The 17,326-nt window shown below is 39.9% G+C and overlaps 1 protein-coding gene across 1 annotated transcript in view; it reads left to right on the top strand.

Moving 5' to 3' along the window:
* Positions 1-17,326, top strand: part of LOC113407950 (uncharacterized protein C6orf201 homolog) — a 27,271-nt gene continuing 9,945 nt past the window's right edge. The window contains exons 1-2 of the mRNA XM_026658993.1: positions 1-168; positions 9,999-10,200. Coding sequence (XP_026514778.1) covers positions 1-168; positions 9,999-10,200 — 370 coding nt within the window. The remainder of the gene's footprint in view (positions 169-9,998; positions 10,201-17,326) is intronic.

Consider the following 17,326-nt stretch of genomic DNA (forward strand, 5'->3'; position numbering starts at 1 on the left):
ATGTCCTTAGATCAGCTGATTGATAAGGTGGCTCTACTAGCAGCACTGGATGCATCTGACAAAGACACAAGAATAATGGCCATTGCTGTCACCTTGCAGAGGACATCATGGCTGCAGTCATCAGGCATTCCAAAAGGGGTCCAGTCTACAATTGAGGACCTTTTGAAGGTCATGAATTTTTTAATTCAAAGACCAATGAGGGATTTCACTAATTAAAAGATTCTAGAGTGACATTTTGATCCCTGGACTCATACACTCCAGCCCAGAGGAGAAAGCAGATTAGGTCTCAGTCTTTTTCTAAAAGACAGAGATCACCTTTATTATAATTTTACCACGAGAAGTCCTCAGAACCCTCTAAGAAAAGACCTCATTTTCAGAGGAAGAGCAGTTTGACACATAACATCTGGCCTGAAGGCACAAGTTTGTGGCCACAGTCAACAGTCTTGAACTAATTTAAAAGGATCTATAACTCCTCCTCCTTCCATTTGGCAAACACTTGTCTCTTGTTGTTGGCAACCATCTTTCTTTCTTTTTGGATGCATGGACTGGAATCGCTATTGACTGCTGGGTCCTCAAAGTTATCCAGAAAGGCTATTCAGTTCAATTCTAGTCATAACCAATTTTTCACCTCCCAGCTTTCTCCATTCTCAGGGACACCTCTCATGACAGCCTGCGACAGCAAGAGCAAGACTCTCCTCTACATCTGAGTGCAATAGAGAGGGTTTGGGGCAGAGGATTTTTTTACTCATTCAAAGGAGAGCAACTGAGTTTTGGGGCAGAGGATTTTATTCCCATTACTTACTTATTCTGAAGAAGAAAGGAGAGTAGCATCCCATATTGGACCTCAGGTGACTCAAAAAGTTCATCCATAGTCTTCAGTTCAGGATGGTCACCTTAGCCTCTACAATCTCCTCCCTAGATCTACTGGATTGGTTCACGACTCTCAGCTTACAGGATGCATACTTCCCAATCTCCTCTCCACCCCACAGGAAGTACATGTAATGGTGAAGGAAATTCATTACCAGTTCCGAGTGCTATCATTTGGTTTTTCTGTGGCACGAAGGATGTTCATCAACTAGTGGTGGTAGTAACGCATCTGTGAAGACAAGGTCTTCACATCTATCCTTATCTCAATGACTTATTGATTCAGGGGAAATGGCCACAGCAGGTCACCAAGACTGTGTAGGTGGTTCTCCATGTATTCTCCTTGGTAGGCCTCTGGATTAGTCAAATCTGCTCTCACTCCTATTCTGTCAATAGAGTTCATAGGAACACTTCTCAACTCAAGATCAGCAAGCTTACCTTCCTCACAACAGATTCTGCATCATAGGGCATCTCATATTAGCTCTTTACACTCAAAAAAACCCATCAATCTCAGTTTATTGGGTCATAGATTCTTTTGCATTTATGCAATGCTGCATGCCAGACTTCATCCGTGTCTTCTTCAGGGTTGGTTAACATGGATCCATCTGCGAAGCAGACACATCATGAATGTACAAGTCCTTCCCCCTGGGGTTTTATCATTTCTGCTATGGTGCAAGAATCTGAAAAATGTCTGCCAAGGTGTGATGTTCACATCACCATCCGCTAGTGCTAGAACTCAGGGTCATTAATTTGGCTTGTGAAGCATTTTTACTTTTCATCAAGGGACCACCATCCAAATCCTGATAGACAATATTGCAGTGATGCACTATGTAAACAGACAAGGAGGAACAAGATCATCCCCTCTGTGTCAGGAGATTATTCATCTATCGGTGTGGTGAGTTCGGCATTGTCAGTTTGATAGCCCTGCGCTTGACTGGGGTTCAGAATAGTTTCGTAGGCCAAGTCAGCCGGAAGTGCTCTTCCATTCATAAATGAACCCTGAAAGGTTCAGTCCCCACAGTTACAAAAAATTTATGGGACGTTTCCCCCACAGACTTTTTTGCAACCAACTCAAAGAAGAAGTATTACATTATTTTGCTCCCAAGGAGGAATGCGCCCAGGCTTCCTTTGGATGCATTTCTGATTTGGTGGAACACAAATCTAATATAAATTTTCCCTCTGATTCCATTAGTTCCCAGAGTCCTCAGAAAAATAAGCCAGAGCAAGGCCAAATTAATTCTGACAGCACAATCGTGGGTGCACCAGTTTTGGTACTTGGAGCCAATGTATCTAGAAGTTTGTCCATCTTCATACTCCCAGTTCTTCCAGAAAACATTTTGCAGAGCCTATTCTACATCTGGACCCATCTACATCATTTCTACATCTGATAGTATGGGATAGCTGGCTAAGTTTGGTAGACATATGTTGTTCTTCTACAATGCAGGACATTCCAATTCATAGCAGGAAAGTTTTGTGGAGGTTTACATATAAAGCCAACTGGAAACATTTTTCATTATGGGCTACTTAACATCCTCTTCAATCCTTGGAGACTTCCATTCCTATCACTCTGGATCATTTGTTATCCCTGAAACTCTCAGGACTTTCAGTCAGCTCCATTAAGGTTCATTTTGCAGCAATGTCACCCTCCCGTTCAGGGTCTCACAGTATTTTCACACTTGACTGGGTCTAAATTTCTGAAGGGGCTGGTTCATGTGTTTCCACCAGTTAAGGAAATTCCCCCTCCCTAGGACTTAAATGTAGCACTTCTATCTTTGATGGAACACCTATTTGAGCTTATGTCATCATGTATTTTATACCACCTTTTCTATTAAAATGGCATTCTTGCTGGCTTTTACATCTGCTTGAGTGAACAAGATTCAGGCATTAATGGCAGGACTTCTTTTCACAAGACAGAGTAACTCTTTGACCTCTCCAAAAACTTTTATTCAAAGTAGTTTCAGACTTTCACTTGAACTAGTACATACATATTATTACCAGTATTTTTACCTAGGGCAGTGGTTCCCAAACTTGTTCTGCTGCTTGTGCAGGGAAAACCCCTGGTGGGCCGGGCCGGGCCGGGTTGTTTACCTGCCGCGTCCGCAGGTTCGGCCGATCACGGCTCCCAGTGGCCGCGGTTCGCTGCTCCAGGCCAATGGGAGCTGCTGGAAGTGGTGGCCATTACGTCCCTCGGCCCGCGCTGCTTCCAGCAGCTCCCATTGGCCTGGAGCAGCGAACCGCGGCCACTGGGAGCCATGATCGGCCAAACCTGCGGACGCGGCAGGTAAACAACCCGGCCCGCCAGGGGCTTTCCCTGCACAAGCAGCGGAACAAGTTTGGGAACCACTGACCTAGGTCCTCACTCATCTCCTGCAGAAGCAAAACTCCATACATGGTGCATTGAGTGCCCTTTCCTATTATCTCCCTAGGATAAAGTCTTTCTGCAAGTCACCCAGTCTGTAACTTTTGGAGACGGTCTAGAGGGCAGGCTATTTTGCCTCTGAGATTCTCAAAGTGACTTTCAGACTATCAGGATTTCACATTAATTTAATAAATTAGCTTCTCCTTCTCAGATCAAAGCACACTCCTAGAGCTCAGGCAGCCTCCTTAGCTTATTTGAGGAGCATCTCTAGATCTGAAATCTATAGGGCAGCTATTTGGCGCTTGATACATACCTTTACCAATCATTATTCCCTAGTGGTAGATTCTACACCTGACATTCAATTTGGCAGGATAATCCTACAGTCCTTATTTAAATAGGATTCCTGGCACTCACCTCGTTAAGGAGACAACTGCTAGACAGTCACCTAGAGTTGGATCCATATGAACAAATACTCGAACAGTTACTGTAATGTAAGTAATGGTGGTTCTTCAATTATTTTGTCCACACAGATCCCATGAGCCATCCTTCTTCCACACTAATGCAAAGTCCTTTAGCTTTGGAATTCTCTTCTGTATTGGCATTTGGGGCTGCTATGCCCTTTATGCCTTTGAGTGGAGGGTGCATGGATATGTAGAGTGCATGTATGGCCCCAACAGACACTACTGGCCAAAAAAAAATCCAATCTTGGGCAGTGGGAGCATATTCGTACCTAGAATGGGATCCACATGGAGAAATCATCTAGAAGAACAACAGGTACTGTAAAGTAAGTAACAGATCTCTTCATTGACTAAACTGTAGGTCTGTCTAGGAATTTACACCAAATCTAACTTCACATTCCATTTCAAACATACTTTCTTCCTTTGCCTATGTCTCTTCTCTTTGCCACAGATGCTACTTTTTATTTTAATTCTATTACTGTATTCTGTAGTCTGCACAAAGTGTTTTGGGATACAATTTGTGTGGATGGCACTTGTAAAAAAAATCAAGTGTTTGGAGTTGCAAACAGTTTCAGAAGAAGTTAAATCATTTGTAGCAGTTGTGCTTATTCTTTTACATAGTAAGGAAATTGGGATTCTCCTATACTGTAGTAGTATTTATTGCTGGAAATGATGATAGAGAAGGTTGGGAATATATTTCCCTTTTGCTAACTGCCAGTTTTTTGTACTCCTTTATAATCTTTTGAAAAAAATGTTTGTTTTGTGATGCAACATGCTTATTCCCCACCCCCTTCTTTTTTTTTTTTTTTTTTTTTTGAGGAGTGATAAATGAAGTGGGTGTGAGGGCTTAGCTGAGACTAAACATGTTTCTGCACAAAATAAATCCACTGCCACACCACAACTAAATCTTCAGAACCTCTTGCAGTTGTGTACTTCTCTCATCTGAGTCCACTGTTCCTTCTATTAGTGAATTTCAATACTACGCAATTTGTTCTCACTCCAAGAGAATTATGTAAATAGAATTAGTCCCAACAACAAGTAGTGGAAGACAATACTTGTTACCTTTCTCCATGTCTAATTGTTTCCATTTACTATTTGTCTGCATTCTTCTACTCAACTAGATTTATATTTGTAGTGTTGCTCCCTACAAATTTCCTTGACTTTTCATATTAATGTTGTATCTGAAATGCTATTAAAATCCCTACTAAGCTCCATGTAAATGTATTCCCTGTTCTTCAGATACTTACTAATATCAATCTCTACTTTTTTTAGTCAATAATATTTTATGCTTTATTTTAAAGCCCACAGTTTCAGTTAAATTGAAACTAATGCTCATTGGCACTAAAACACTGTCTGGAATCCTCTTCCTCGTAGTGAAATCTATCAACTCTATTGTCCTGGAATAAAATGTTGTCCTCCAAGCAGCGTGATCAAATATTCTTGAGATCATCTTCTCTCTTTGCACATTGCTGAATCTCTTTGTGGCTGAGACCCCACTGCTTTATAATAAGGAGCAGGATAAATGGAAGGTTCAGTGTTGAGAGAGAATACAACAGTTGCCTTTAGTACAAAAAATAGTATCTGCCATAATGGCATGATTAGAAGAGCCTGACTAGAAGAGCAGAGAAAATTCGACAAGGACTATGCATATGGGATCAATTAAGTTAATGATATATCTTAAGTTTAAATACATGGAATATTGCCATCAAATCACAGAAACAAAATATGTAGCAGTTCAGAGTTTATTGCTATCTGTTGGGGAGGGTGGAATATATGTTCGCTTAAAACACCACTTTCACATCCTAAAAATATCAATAATAAATCAAGTTAAGACCCTGAAAGTATAATAAAATTGATGAATGATAACATAAAAGCTGAGTCTGAACATTTGTTTCCTGACAGCATAACAAATCATGATTACAATTGAATAATCTCAATGTGCTGCTGTATACTTTTTTATAAGTACAAGTTTATCAGAACTCTGTTCTTCAGACCTTTACTCTGTCATTAATCACCAAGACATTATGAACCAATCAAAAGGTCTAAGGAGGACTTACAGCTTAGGGTTTCAATTAATATGTGGATTGCAGCAATGTTACATTAGACTGATAGTACACACTGTTCAGACTGAATTTACACTAAATAGGTAAATGAACACCTGAAGAATATATTATGGTCTACATTATTTTTAGATTGTGGGCAAGCCATTTTGGCTGGGCTATATGTTTAGCATGCACACATCTGAAAATTGTTGTTTTCATAGGTAGTAATAGTTATATTTTGAGTTTTAAAGAGCTAGGTGTGTTCTCATGGTTACTAAACACTTTTTTTTTTTTAAATGGTCAGTGAGTGGAATTAAAATGTTCAATGAAAAGGCTCCATTATCCCACGACTACTCCTTAAACCAATAAATGTTCCCCAGCTCTTAGCCCCACTCCACAGTTACTTTGTGAGATAAACAACCCTAAATATAAAACAAATCAATCTTTATGTTTCACACTTGATCAGGGTCTTCAGAATTGGAAGAAACTGACAATGACCACAGAGCGGCCAGGTCTACACTACAAACTTATATTGGTAAAACAACATTGTTCAGGGGGTATGAAAAATCCACACCCCTGAATGACACAGTTATACCGACCTAACCTCACCGGTGTAGACAGAACTATGTCAACGGGAGGGCTTGACCTACCAACATAGCTACCACCTCTCGTGGAAGTGGATTAACTATGACGATGGGAGAAGCTCTCCCATCAGCGTAGTATCATCTTCACTGAAGCTGTGCCACTGCAGTGTTTTAAGTGTAGACCTGCCCAGAGGCTGTCATATAAAAGCTGGCATGGTAGAATTGGTCCAATACATATGCAAGGAAAAAACACCCCAGTTTCTTTCTCACAAGATTTATTAGGTTGTAATAACTTGCATGTTTGCCCAATTTTTTTCCTTCAGTTATTAACAAAGCAGTCACTAATACTGACCAGCCTAATTAAGGTTTCATAATCATTTCCATTATAACCTTGTTTTCATGTACTTTTAACTATCCACAATTTCTCTCTTTGGGGATGAATTTTTCCAAGTTTCTCCTCTACTTAAAAATTATTTCTCCTGAAAAGCTGAGGAAAAATTGTGTCAGTCACTTCTGAGTTAAGAGAATGAAAAAATAATTTGTTTCTGCTGTTAACAAGTTGCTCTTATGCTTTTCCACAGGGAGATAAAATAACTATGTTGAGTAATTTTGTATCTGCAAATTTTGCCACATCACTGTTCACTCCCCTTTTTCAGATCATTTATGAAGATGTTGAACAGCACAGGTCCCAGTAGGGATCGTTGGGGGACCCCACTATTTACCTATCCCCATTGTGAAAAGTGACCATTTATTCCTACCCTTTGTTTCTGATCTTTTAAGCAGTTACTGATTCATGAGGGGATGTTTCCTCTCATCCCATGACTGCTTACATTGCTTCAGAGCCACTGGTGAGGGACCTTGTCAAAGGCATTTTGAAAGTCCAAGTATACTATATGGACTGGATCACCCTTGTCCACATGCTTATTGACCCCCTCTAAGAATTCTAATAGGTTGGTGAAGCCTGATTTCCTTTTACAAAAGCTGTGTTGACTCTTCTCCAACATATCATGTTTTATTTGTGTCTGATATTTCTGTCCTTTACTATAGTTTCAGTTAATTGGCTTCATACTGAAGTTAGGCTTTCTGGCCTGTAATTTCCAGGATCACCTCTAGAGCCCTTTTTTTTTTTTTTTTTTTTTAAATTAGCATTACATTAGCTACCCTTCAGTCATCTGGTACAGAGGCTGGTTTAAGTGATAGGTTACATAGCACAGATAGTAGTTCTGCAATTTCATATTTGAGTTCCTTCAAAATTCTTGGGTGAATACCATCTGGTCCCAGTGACTTATTACTGTTTAGTATGTCAATTTGTTCCAAACCTCCTCTATTGGCACCTTAGTTTGGGACAGTTCCTGAGATTTATCACCTAAAAAGAATGGCTCAGATGTAGAGATCTCTCCCACATCCTCGGCAGAGAAAACCGTTGTAAAGAATTCATTTTGCTTCTCTGCAATGGCATTGCCTTCCTAGTGTGCTCTCTTAGCACCTCAATCGTCCAGGGGCCCCAATGACTGTTTGGCAGGCTTCCTGCTTCTAATGCAAATGATTTTTTTGTTGATAGTTTTTGTGTCTTTAGCAAATTACTCTTCAGATTCTTTTTTGGCTCACCTTCTTCTATTTTTACACTTGACTTCCCAGAGTTAATACCGTTTTCTATTTTCTTCATTAGGATTTGACTTCCAATTTTTAAAATATGCCTTTTTGCCTCTAATTGCCTCTTTTACTCTGCCGTTTAGCCATGGTGGCATTTTTTTTGGCCCTCTTACTGTTTTTATGTTAACATTTATTTGGGGAATATGTCTAGTTTGAGCCTCTATTATGGTGTTTTTTTTTAAAAGTCTCCATACAGAGTGCAGGCATTTCACCCTTGTGGCTTTTTCTTTTAATTTCCACTTACTAGCTTCCTCATTTTTGCGTAGCTTCCCTTTTTGAAGTTAAATGCTACTATGGGGGGGTGCCTTTGGCATTTCCCCCCTGCAAGAATGTTAAATGTAATTACATTATGGTTACTAGTATCAGAGAGAGAGCCGTGTTAGTCTGGATCTGTAAAAGCAGCAAAGAGTCCTGTGGCACCTTATAGTCTAACAGACGTATTGGAGCATGAGCTTTCGTGGGTGAATACCCACTTCGTCGGATGCATGTGGTTACTGTTATTGAGTGGTTCAGCTATATTCACCTCTTGGACCAGAACCTGTGCTCCATTTTGGACTAAATCAAGAATTGCCTCTCCCCTTATGGGTTGCAGGATGAGCTGCTCCTACAGGCATTCATTTCTGTCTAGAAATTTTTGAGGTGACATATACCTAGTCTATATAAGGATAGCCAAAATCCCCCGTTAATATGAGGATGTCAAAATCCCCCATTATTACTTCATTTTCTGCCTTTGTAGCCTCTCTTAGCCCCTGGAGCATTTCACAATCACTCTCGCCATCCTGGTCAGGTGGTATATTCCTACTACTATACTATTTTTTTTAAAATACTCATCAGCTCCTCCTCCCTCTCTTCCCCCCAGCATCTCCCGTCCGCCGGCAGCCCCACCGATCAGTGCCTCCCCGTCCCTCCCAGCGCCTCCCACCCATCACGATCAGCTGTTCCATGGCATGCAGGAAGTGCTGGTGAGAAAAGGGGAGGAGCAGGGGCAGGAAGAGGTGGGGCGGGGCCTTGGAAGAAAGGGTGGAGTGGGGGCAGAGCCAGGGGGAGTACCACCCAGGCACATTAGAAAGTCGGGCCTCTGCTAAGGGATTTCTGCCCCTGAACTGTGTACTGCTGCATACCTGTCAGCTTACCCTCAGCCCTTAGTTTAAAAAATCCTCTATGACCTTTTTAAATGTCACATGCCAGCAATCTGGTTCCATTTTGGTTTAAGTGGTGCCTATCATTCCTGCATACGCTCCTCCTTACCCATAAGGTTTCTTAGTTCTTAATAAACCTAAACCCCTCCTCCCTTCACCATCGTGTCGTCCATGCATTGAGGCCCTGCAGTTTTGCCTGTCTTTCTGGCCCTGCGTGTGGAACTGGAAGCAGTCTAGAGAATGCTACCATGGAGGTAGGTCCTGGACTTTAATCTCTTACCAAGCAGCTTAAATTTGGCCTCCAAAGCCTCTCACCTACCTTTCCCTATGTCACTGGTACCCACATGCATCATGACCACTGGCTCCTCCCAAGCAATGCACGTACATCTATCTAGCAGTCTCATGAGATCCACAACCTTTGGGCCCAGTAGGCAATTAACCATGCGGGTTTCCCGGTCATCACAAAACCAAACTGTCTAATAATCAAATCCTACTAATAATCCAAATTACTACTACCTATAACTATTCATCTTATAACACAGGAAATTAAAAGATCTTGGAGCTCATAGTCTAGAAGGAGGAGATAGCAATGTCAACTGTCAGAGTCCACTTGATGTTACGGACCCAGTATTAGTCCTAGAACATGAAGCAATAGAATGTAACCACTCAGCTCCTGAGCCCACTATCTAGTGTGTTGGAGCATACATTCTCCTCCTTCCACTGTCTTTTTGTGATGTCACAGAACTATTGTGACTTCTGTGATCCAAAGCAGCAAGGCCAAGGATGTGAGAGCCTGATTCCCACCAGCTGGGCACTTTGTTCAGCCTGTCTATAAAGGAGAGAGGAGAGTTCAGCCTACCTTGCAAGAGTGTTTACTTACCTTGTCCCATGAAATAAAGGGCCATCTCGCTTCAAGAAGGATGTCTGGGGAGCGAGCTTTCCTGAAACTGCCCCCACTAGGAAGGTGTCAGAAAGTTAACTCCTGTAACAAGGAGGAGGATATCTACAAAATGTTTACAAAACTATCCAGACTTCACTGCAAACTGCAGGATCCGCTGAAGGAGCTGCTTTATCAGTGCGCTAGTGAGGAGGAAGGAGAATGTATGTATATACATTTGTATATAATCTATAGTTATGGGGCAGGCAGGCGCCAAAAACTTTGCCTTGCTTCTGAGGGAGAGATGTCAGTTGCCAATAGCACAGGAATAACAGCACCTAAAATGTATGAAATGGAGTGGAGATTACAGGTGCCCTCCTCTTTACCGATGAAGCACGGCCTTTGGTAATGACTAGTCCTATCATGTGATACCACTTGGATCAAGGTGTAACACCATATGCTGGGAACCGTCATCTCCACAGGCCACCCTCCATGTTAAAGATGAAGGTGGCTGTAGCTGCATTTGGCTTGTGAGTTACATGTTGGCTGTTTGCAATGTGCTGCTTAATGTTAGGAAGCAGTCAACCCGACATGGTTACAAGTCAAAATGGACCAGATTTGTGACTTGGATGACTGGAAAGGGTGGTTCTTCTGCTTCAGCATCCATACATTGTGTACTAGAATATTTTATGTTTTTAAAGATGAAGGATTAATTCATCGTTAAGGGTTCACTTGGCAGCCATTTCTGCCTTTGTTTGATAGTAGATACTTTATTTGATAGTAGATCATTGTTTGTACATAATGCCATTAAGAAATGTATGAAGGGCTTATCTGTGCATCCTCCTTTGAGACATACTTTCCTTCCTTGGGATCTCAATTTGGTTGTAGCCAGGCTGATGAAACCACCCGTTGAACCTTTTGCTGAGTGTTCTTTACATTGTTTATCTATTAAAATGGCTTTTATTGTTGTTATAACATCTGCCAGAAGGGTGAGTGAGCTAAATGCTCTTATGGCTGATCCATCATTCACTATTTTCCATGTGATAGTGGTTCTTTAGCCTGATCCCAGGTTTTTGCCAAAGGTAGTTTCAGATTTTCATGTCAATCTGTTCATTAATTCGCTGTTTTTTCACCCAAGCCACATTCTAATAAGGTTGAATTGACTTTACATACTTTGGATGTAAGGCTGGTCCTTGCTTCTTATTTAGACAGAACTAAAAGTTTTCATAAATCATCCAGATTGTTTTTGTTGTTCTAAAAATCACATGGGATATACAGTTTTTTCCCAGACCATTTCTAGATGAATTAAGCTATTTATTGTTGAATGTTATTTGTTGGCAGAGACTCCTATACCTGGGACAATACATCCATATTCCAATAGAGCTGTGGCAACCATTTTTGTTTGTATTAAACAAGTCTCTGCTCTGGGGATTTGCAGAGCTGCTACCTGGAGTTCTGTTCACAACTTTCACTAGGCATTATGCTTTGGACTTGGCTGCTAATGCAGATGTTGAATTTGTTAGAGCGGTGCTGCAGTCTCTATTCATTTACAACTCTGTGCCTAGCTCCATGTTATTTTCAGCACTGCTTATCAGTCTATCCCATAAGTGGGAATATGCAGAGCCATTCAAAGAAGAAATGAAGGTTACTCACTTGTAACTGGAGTTCTTTGAGATGGCGCTGCATATTCACACTTCCCACCCACCTCCCCCTCTTTGTCAGAGTCATAGTCACTTTTTGTTCTCTGCCATTGCAGTGGAAGGAATTGAGGTGATAGCGGGTGCTGCACCCCTTATATAGCCTTGCTCTCAGGACCTTCCGAGATGCTGAGGGGAAAGGCTGGGGGTGCAAAAGCATGCTAACAGACACTGCTGGGAGAAGGTTCTACCATAAGGCACCACAAGGCAGTGCAGTACCCGTAAGTGTGAATATGCTGAGCCATTTCTAAGAACTCCAGGCACCAGTAAGAATCCTTCATTTATTCCTTAAATGCTTACGATGTTGTAAGCTTCTTTTTGTTATGTTCTTTTGCAATTGGCTAGGATCTGAATGTAAGCATTTAATGTAACAATTTCCTGATATCCTTGTGACATGAATAGTGAGATGATTTATGTACCAATATGTAATCAAATGAACTTTCCTATAACTGGTTACTACTATAAGAAGCCATTTGAGTATTAGCATGTTTATATTAATTGAGGAATTCGCAATCTGGCAATGCTTAAGCAACCTCCTTACTAAACTCAGGAAGACAAGAAGAACCTCTCAAAAGATTGTTAAGAAGAAAAGACAATACCTTCGATGACGATTTAAGTTCAAAGATTCTAAGAATCATTTAAGTTTAAAAGCACTTAAAGCTGAAAGACTTTTTTAGAAAATAGGAGCATTTGGACCCATTTGAAACAGACGTTAAATTGTTATTAAGTCTGGATGGAACCAAGGGGATAACTCAGTAAATGAATTGAATAAAAAGTTAAAACTCCAACTTGAAAAAATGAGAATTTCTTGCCACAAGGACAAAAGCAGTATAACTATAATGTTTAATTACAATCCTGCTACATATGCATTAGCAGGTTGCATATTAAGTGAGCTGAGGATGCTACCAAAACCATCCCATGAAGGTGCTGAGCCTATGAAAAGTGACAGATGCTGATATCCGAATCCAGCCAAGCCCCTGAAAGAGGTGTGTCTTCCACCTTCAGAAGAAAGAAAAGAGACATTCTCATGTTCTTCAGCACTGAGCTCAGCCTGTTTATTTAATATCCTCAACTTACAAGCAAACAAATAGCAATGACAAGACAGTTGTAACAAACAAAGCAGCCAAAATCTTTTGGTCTTCCTTCTGCAATAGGACATGGGCATATTTAACTTTCACACATCTTCCACCTACATGTGGACTTTCACATGATGGTGTAATGGGAAACTATTTATTCTGAAATATTCTCCAAGACGTCAGGACCAACTCAAAAGATTTTTTTTGCAGTGAATGGGCATTTCTTTTAACTGCCTGACTATTTTGGAAACTTGAGAATCTCTATTTTGAGATGAATAGTGTAATAGAGATGTCTAGACACTTAAACCTAATATAAGATGAACAAAGATTTCTAATTTTCTTGCAACTCATAATGTAAAAAATTATAAAAGAGATAGAGACAGAGTAACATTGTCACCGAAATCTTGGTCAGAAAGAAATCCCAAATAGGTATGTATCAAATACTTCCTAAAAAGTAGAAAAAGAAAGAAGTATCTCGACAAGCTAAAAGGAATGTGGGTGAAACTCACTCCTCTGCCAAGAGCCTGCCCAAAGCTTAGGCACTACTTGAGCTGTAGTTTGAGTGGGATTTAAGTGGTGCATTGCTCTTCTGTTTCATGGGGGTGAATTTCACCCTATATGAATTGGCAAATCAGAAATTTCTGTAGATCTTCCTCCAAAGCAAGACTACGGAACAACAAACAACTAGTTTTAAGGTTGGGGGGCAGAGACTTCCTTACAGAATAGAAGCAATTCTTTGGGCATTAAGAGATGACTATATTCCCCTTTAATGATAATGTTCAAATGACTAGTGTAGCCACATCTTATCATATCTGATTGGCTTGGAGATTGAATCTAAGAAAAGGAAATCCCAGGTTCATTTTTTCTCAGCAGCTGTAGCCTAAAAAGGTGTGTCTGCATTTTAATGTAATTCTTAATCAATGTCAGTGATTGTTTTAATGCTACTTTGCAAAAGATTAAAAGAGAATGCCGGAAGGGACTAATGTAAGAATGGAAGGATTATATTTTAATAAAATTAATCCTGCCTATAAAAGGAGACCTGTGAGTGTCCATCTGGACAAATCCAATTGTACTTTTCTAAGCAGCAACATTAAACTTGACACTCCAATCCACAAAACACTTGTGAGAATGTGTGAAAGGAAAGGACCTGTGAATCAAGGACTTTGGAGGGTGCAACTAACAAAATACCTCTGACTTGCTAAAAGAGATTTTAAATCCTGAGAGATTACTGCCAGAAATTTCAAATGAGTTTCAGGAGGCAGGTGGGTTGGAATGGGGAGAATGGACATCCTTCTCAACTACACCTTACAAAGGAAAAAAGTCTATGTTAATGGCAGAACACAAGTTACCTCACACCACTGATTGAGGCGGCTGATAAAGAGCCCAGATCTTATTGATTCTGCCCTTTCACTATCAAAGATGAAAACGCTCTGATCTGAACGGGCAGTTCTAGATGCAGTCACTAAAACATTATCCTTGGGCTTCAGAATCAATATCAAATAGGGAAATAGTGTTTTGATTTTTAAAGTAGCACAAAAGTCCAAGTATAAGGAATTTTGTCTCTTCCCAAGGAAGGAGAAAGTAAGGCTGTATTCAAGGTACCTGTAAAATACATGTACAGATGGAACTCATTTTTCTGAAGTCTTCAGAGTTTCTTATTTGAATGATTATATGAATGTTCTTTGTAGGGAATGGAGAGCTCAACTTGTTCTCCTCTTCCTCAAACATGGAGATCAGGAGAATTGCTTGAGTTCCTAAATCAGTAGTAGAGATGGGTCTCAACAGGAACACCAAATTTAAACATCCCATTACCTCTGGGTTGAAATCTGAATCCTATCCAGATTCAGGTTGTGTGGCTTAGGCCCATCTCTGGTCAGTACCAAAGAACCATGGGATCAGAACAGATCCTAATTAGAATATCAGACACACCCAATAAAGTAGTTTAACTAACCAGACATTTACTAACCTCCTTATCCCTAACTAAAGGAATAATTTACTGAAAGTGTCACTAAGATATACAGAAGGCAGAATTGCGGCCTAACCATTTAAAAAAAGAAAAAAACACCTACATAAAACAAGTACTCCATACTCAGCTCCCACAAAGGCAACATTTATGTCAGTCCATAATATCCAATGGCAGAATGAGTTGGCTGCTTTCACTACTATCTAGGGAAAAGCAGAGATGCAATCCTATAGCTTTTTCCAGGTCAAGTGACCTTAACACCAAATTTGCTAATTTCTAATTTTAGTCTCTTCCTGGCTGCAGAATACAAGTTGCCCCTTCTCCTAAAATACTGTAACAATTTCTCAATTCAACATGGGCTGATCTGAGTATATCTCAAAAGGATCCTATTCCTATTCTAAACAAGGAACAAGAAGTTCACTGACTAAAGGTGTTCTAAATATCATTTGTTTTTTACATTGCTGTTCAATATATATTTCATTTTTCTTACCCTGGAACGTGTAAAAACATGACAACACATCCATTAAAAAGAAGCACCAGTTAATACTGTGGTTTTCAAACTTTTTAGGCTGCATACCCCTTTCCAAATAATGTAGTCTACCACGTACCCCCATCTGAGATAGGGTCAGAATATACCTATGATTAGATTGCCAACTCTTACTAAATAAAATGCGGTGTCCACCATTACAGAGTTTGCGTACCCCTAAGGATATATGTACCCCAGTTTGAAAACCACTACCTTAATATATTTATCAACTTTACATTTACCCTAAGATAAATTAATATATATGATACTATAGTAAAATGATTGTGGTTTACGATCTTTGAATGTTCAGTAGAAAAATGTCTTGGGGGTGGTGAAGACCCCAACAATATTCAGCTCCTGAAAGAAATTAAATATTAATGGTGCTAACCATAAAGTTAGATCAAAATATCGTAGACATTCAGGTAACCATGGTTGATGCTATTATTACAGAGCCACACCTTCTACAAAAAATAATATAAATTTATGGCATGACTTTCAAACATGCTGAGCACTCACAGCAATGTTTAGCTTTAATGGGAGTTGTGGATGTGCAATACCTCCAAAAATCAGGTCCTTAAAGTGCTCTACACAGTTCATCCAAAGGGATCCAGAATCACAAATTGTGGACCTGATTCTGCAAGCTGCTCGGTGCTGGCTAATGCTTATGCCTGCATGGAACCTTACTGAAGTAAGTGGGGCTCTAAACAAATAGAGAGATCCCTACCTGTTTAGATCAGCGTATGGGATCAGGTCTATATAGAAGGATCACATCACCCACTACTAAAATGCAGCCAACTCTAGAGCAGAATGCAGCAGCTGTTTAGCAGAGTATTGCAAAGCTCTTCTGTATTCTATTCCCTCCATCACAGATAATATAAAACAAATTTCCCTTTATTAAAGTATATGTTTACTAAAAAAAACCTTTTAAAGCTTTAACTATTATCCTATGGACATGATTAAATAGTGTGGTTAGAGCAGAAATATTGTATTACTACACATTGATAAGTGAATGATTCTCAAATAATTTCCCCCTTTTGCTGTACTGCCAGGCTCGATTCAACAATGAGTCAGCACCCACACAAAAAAATCATATGATTTTTAAAAATAATACATTTTGGGGTCTTTGTATTTGCATTCTGATTTAGGGGTCACATTTTCCAACTTCTCTCCACAACCATGAGGGCTAGGAACATACTACTATTAAAAAAAAAAAAGAATGATAGCTGTGATTCTCATGTAATGGCATGACTTCAGGAACTAGGGCTTTAAAAAAAAAATCCATATATCACAGGACTCACAATAAAAATCACAGGAGTTGGTAACAGTGCTGGCCCATTGCATGATCTGATGACAGTGGTTGACTTTAATGGTATCTTTGCCTGAGCAAAGACCAATCAGGAATTATAGTATTTCACCCATAGTCATTATTTTGTTACCTCAGTCATGGAGCTCCAGCAAACTCAAACTTCCACTATTCCTGTAAATCCCCTGTCTAAATTCTTCTAAATGCAACAGATAAATGTCTCTCTCTTCATTCTCACTCCTTGTGCTGTGGACTATTGATATTCATCTTCATGCGTAGTTTTATTTCTGCTCCACTTTTTTGGTCTTTCATCTCTACAGCTGTGCCTTAGTCTCTGCATTAGGGAACAAGCATCTAACCATGTGAATTTAGTGATAAGATTGATGACATGCTTAGAAACCAAATTAGTGGGAAAACCTTACATGAATTCATGGAAGACTGTTACTTGAACCTAGTCGGACATATTAAGGAAAGCTCTTACTCTAGCAAGCCAAATTGAGTTAGTTATTAATAATGCAAAGATGGTTGCTGAGGGAAATACTTATTAGGACAGGTCCAGAAAGCAGACTTCAAACAGGACAAGTGACGTTTAATACTGCTGCTTAAAGTATCATTGCTACAAGCCAAAAAATCCCAAACTTATATTCGGATTTCATTTCATTTGCTTGCAGCCATACCACTTAGGTCTGTAAAAACAACAAGGAGTCTGGTGGCACCTTAAAGACTAACAGATTTATTTGGGCATAAGCTTTCGTGGGTAAAAACCTCACTTCTTCAGATGCAGC

Source organism: Terrapene carolina, unplaced genomic scaffold, assembly GCF_002925995.2.
Source record: "Terrapene carolina triunguis isolate 2854851 unplaced genomic scaffold, T_m_triunguis-2.0 Scaffold57, whole genome shotgun sequence".
In the NCBI taxonomy this organism is placed as follows: Eukaryota; Metazoa; Chordata; order Testudines; family Emydidae; genus Terrapene; species Terrapene triunguis.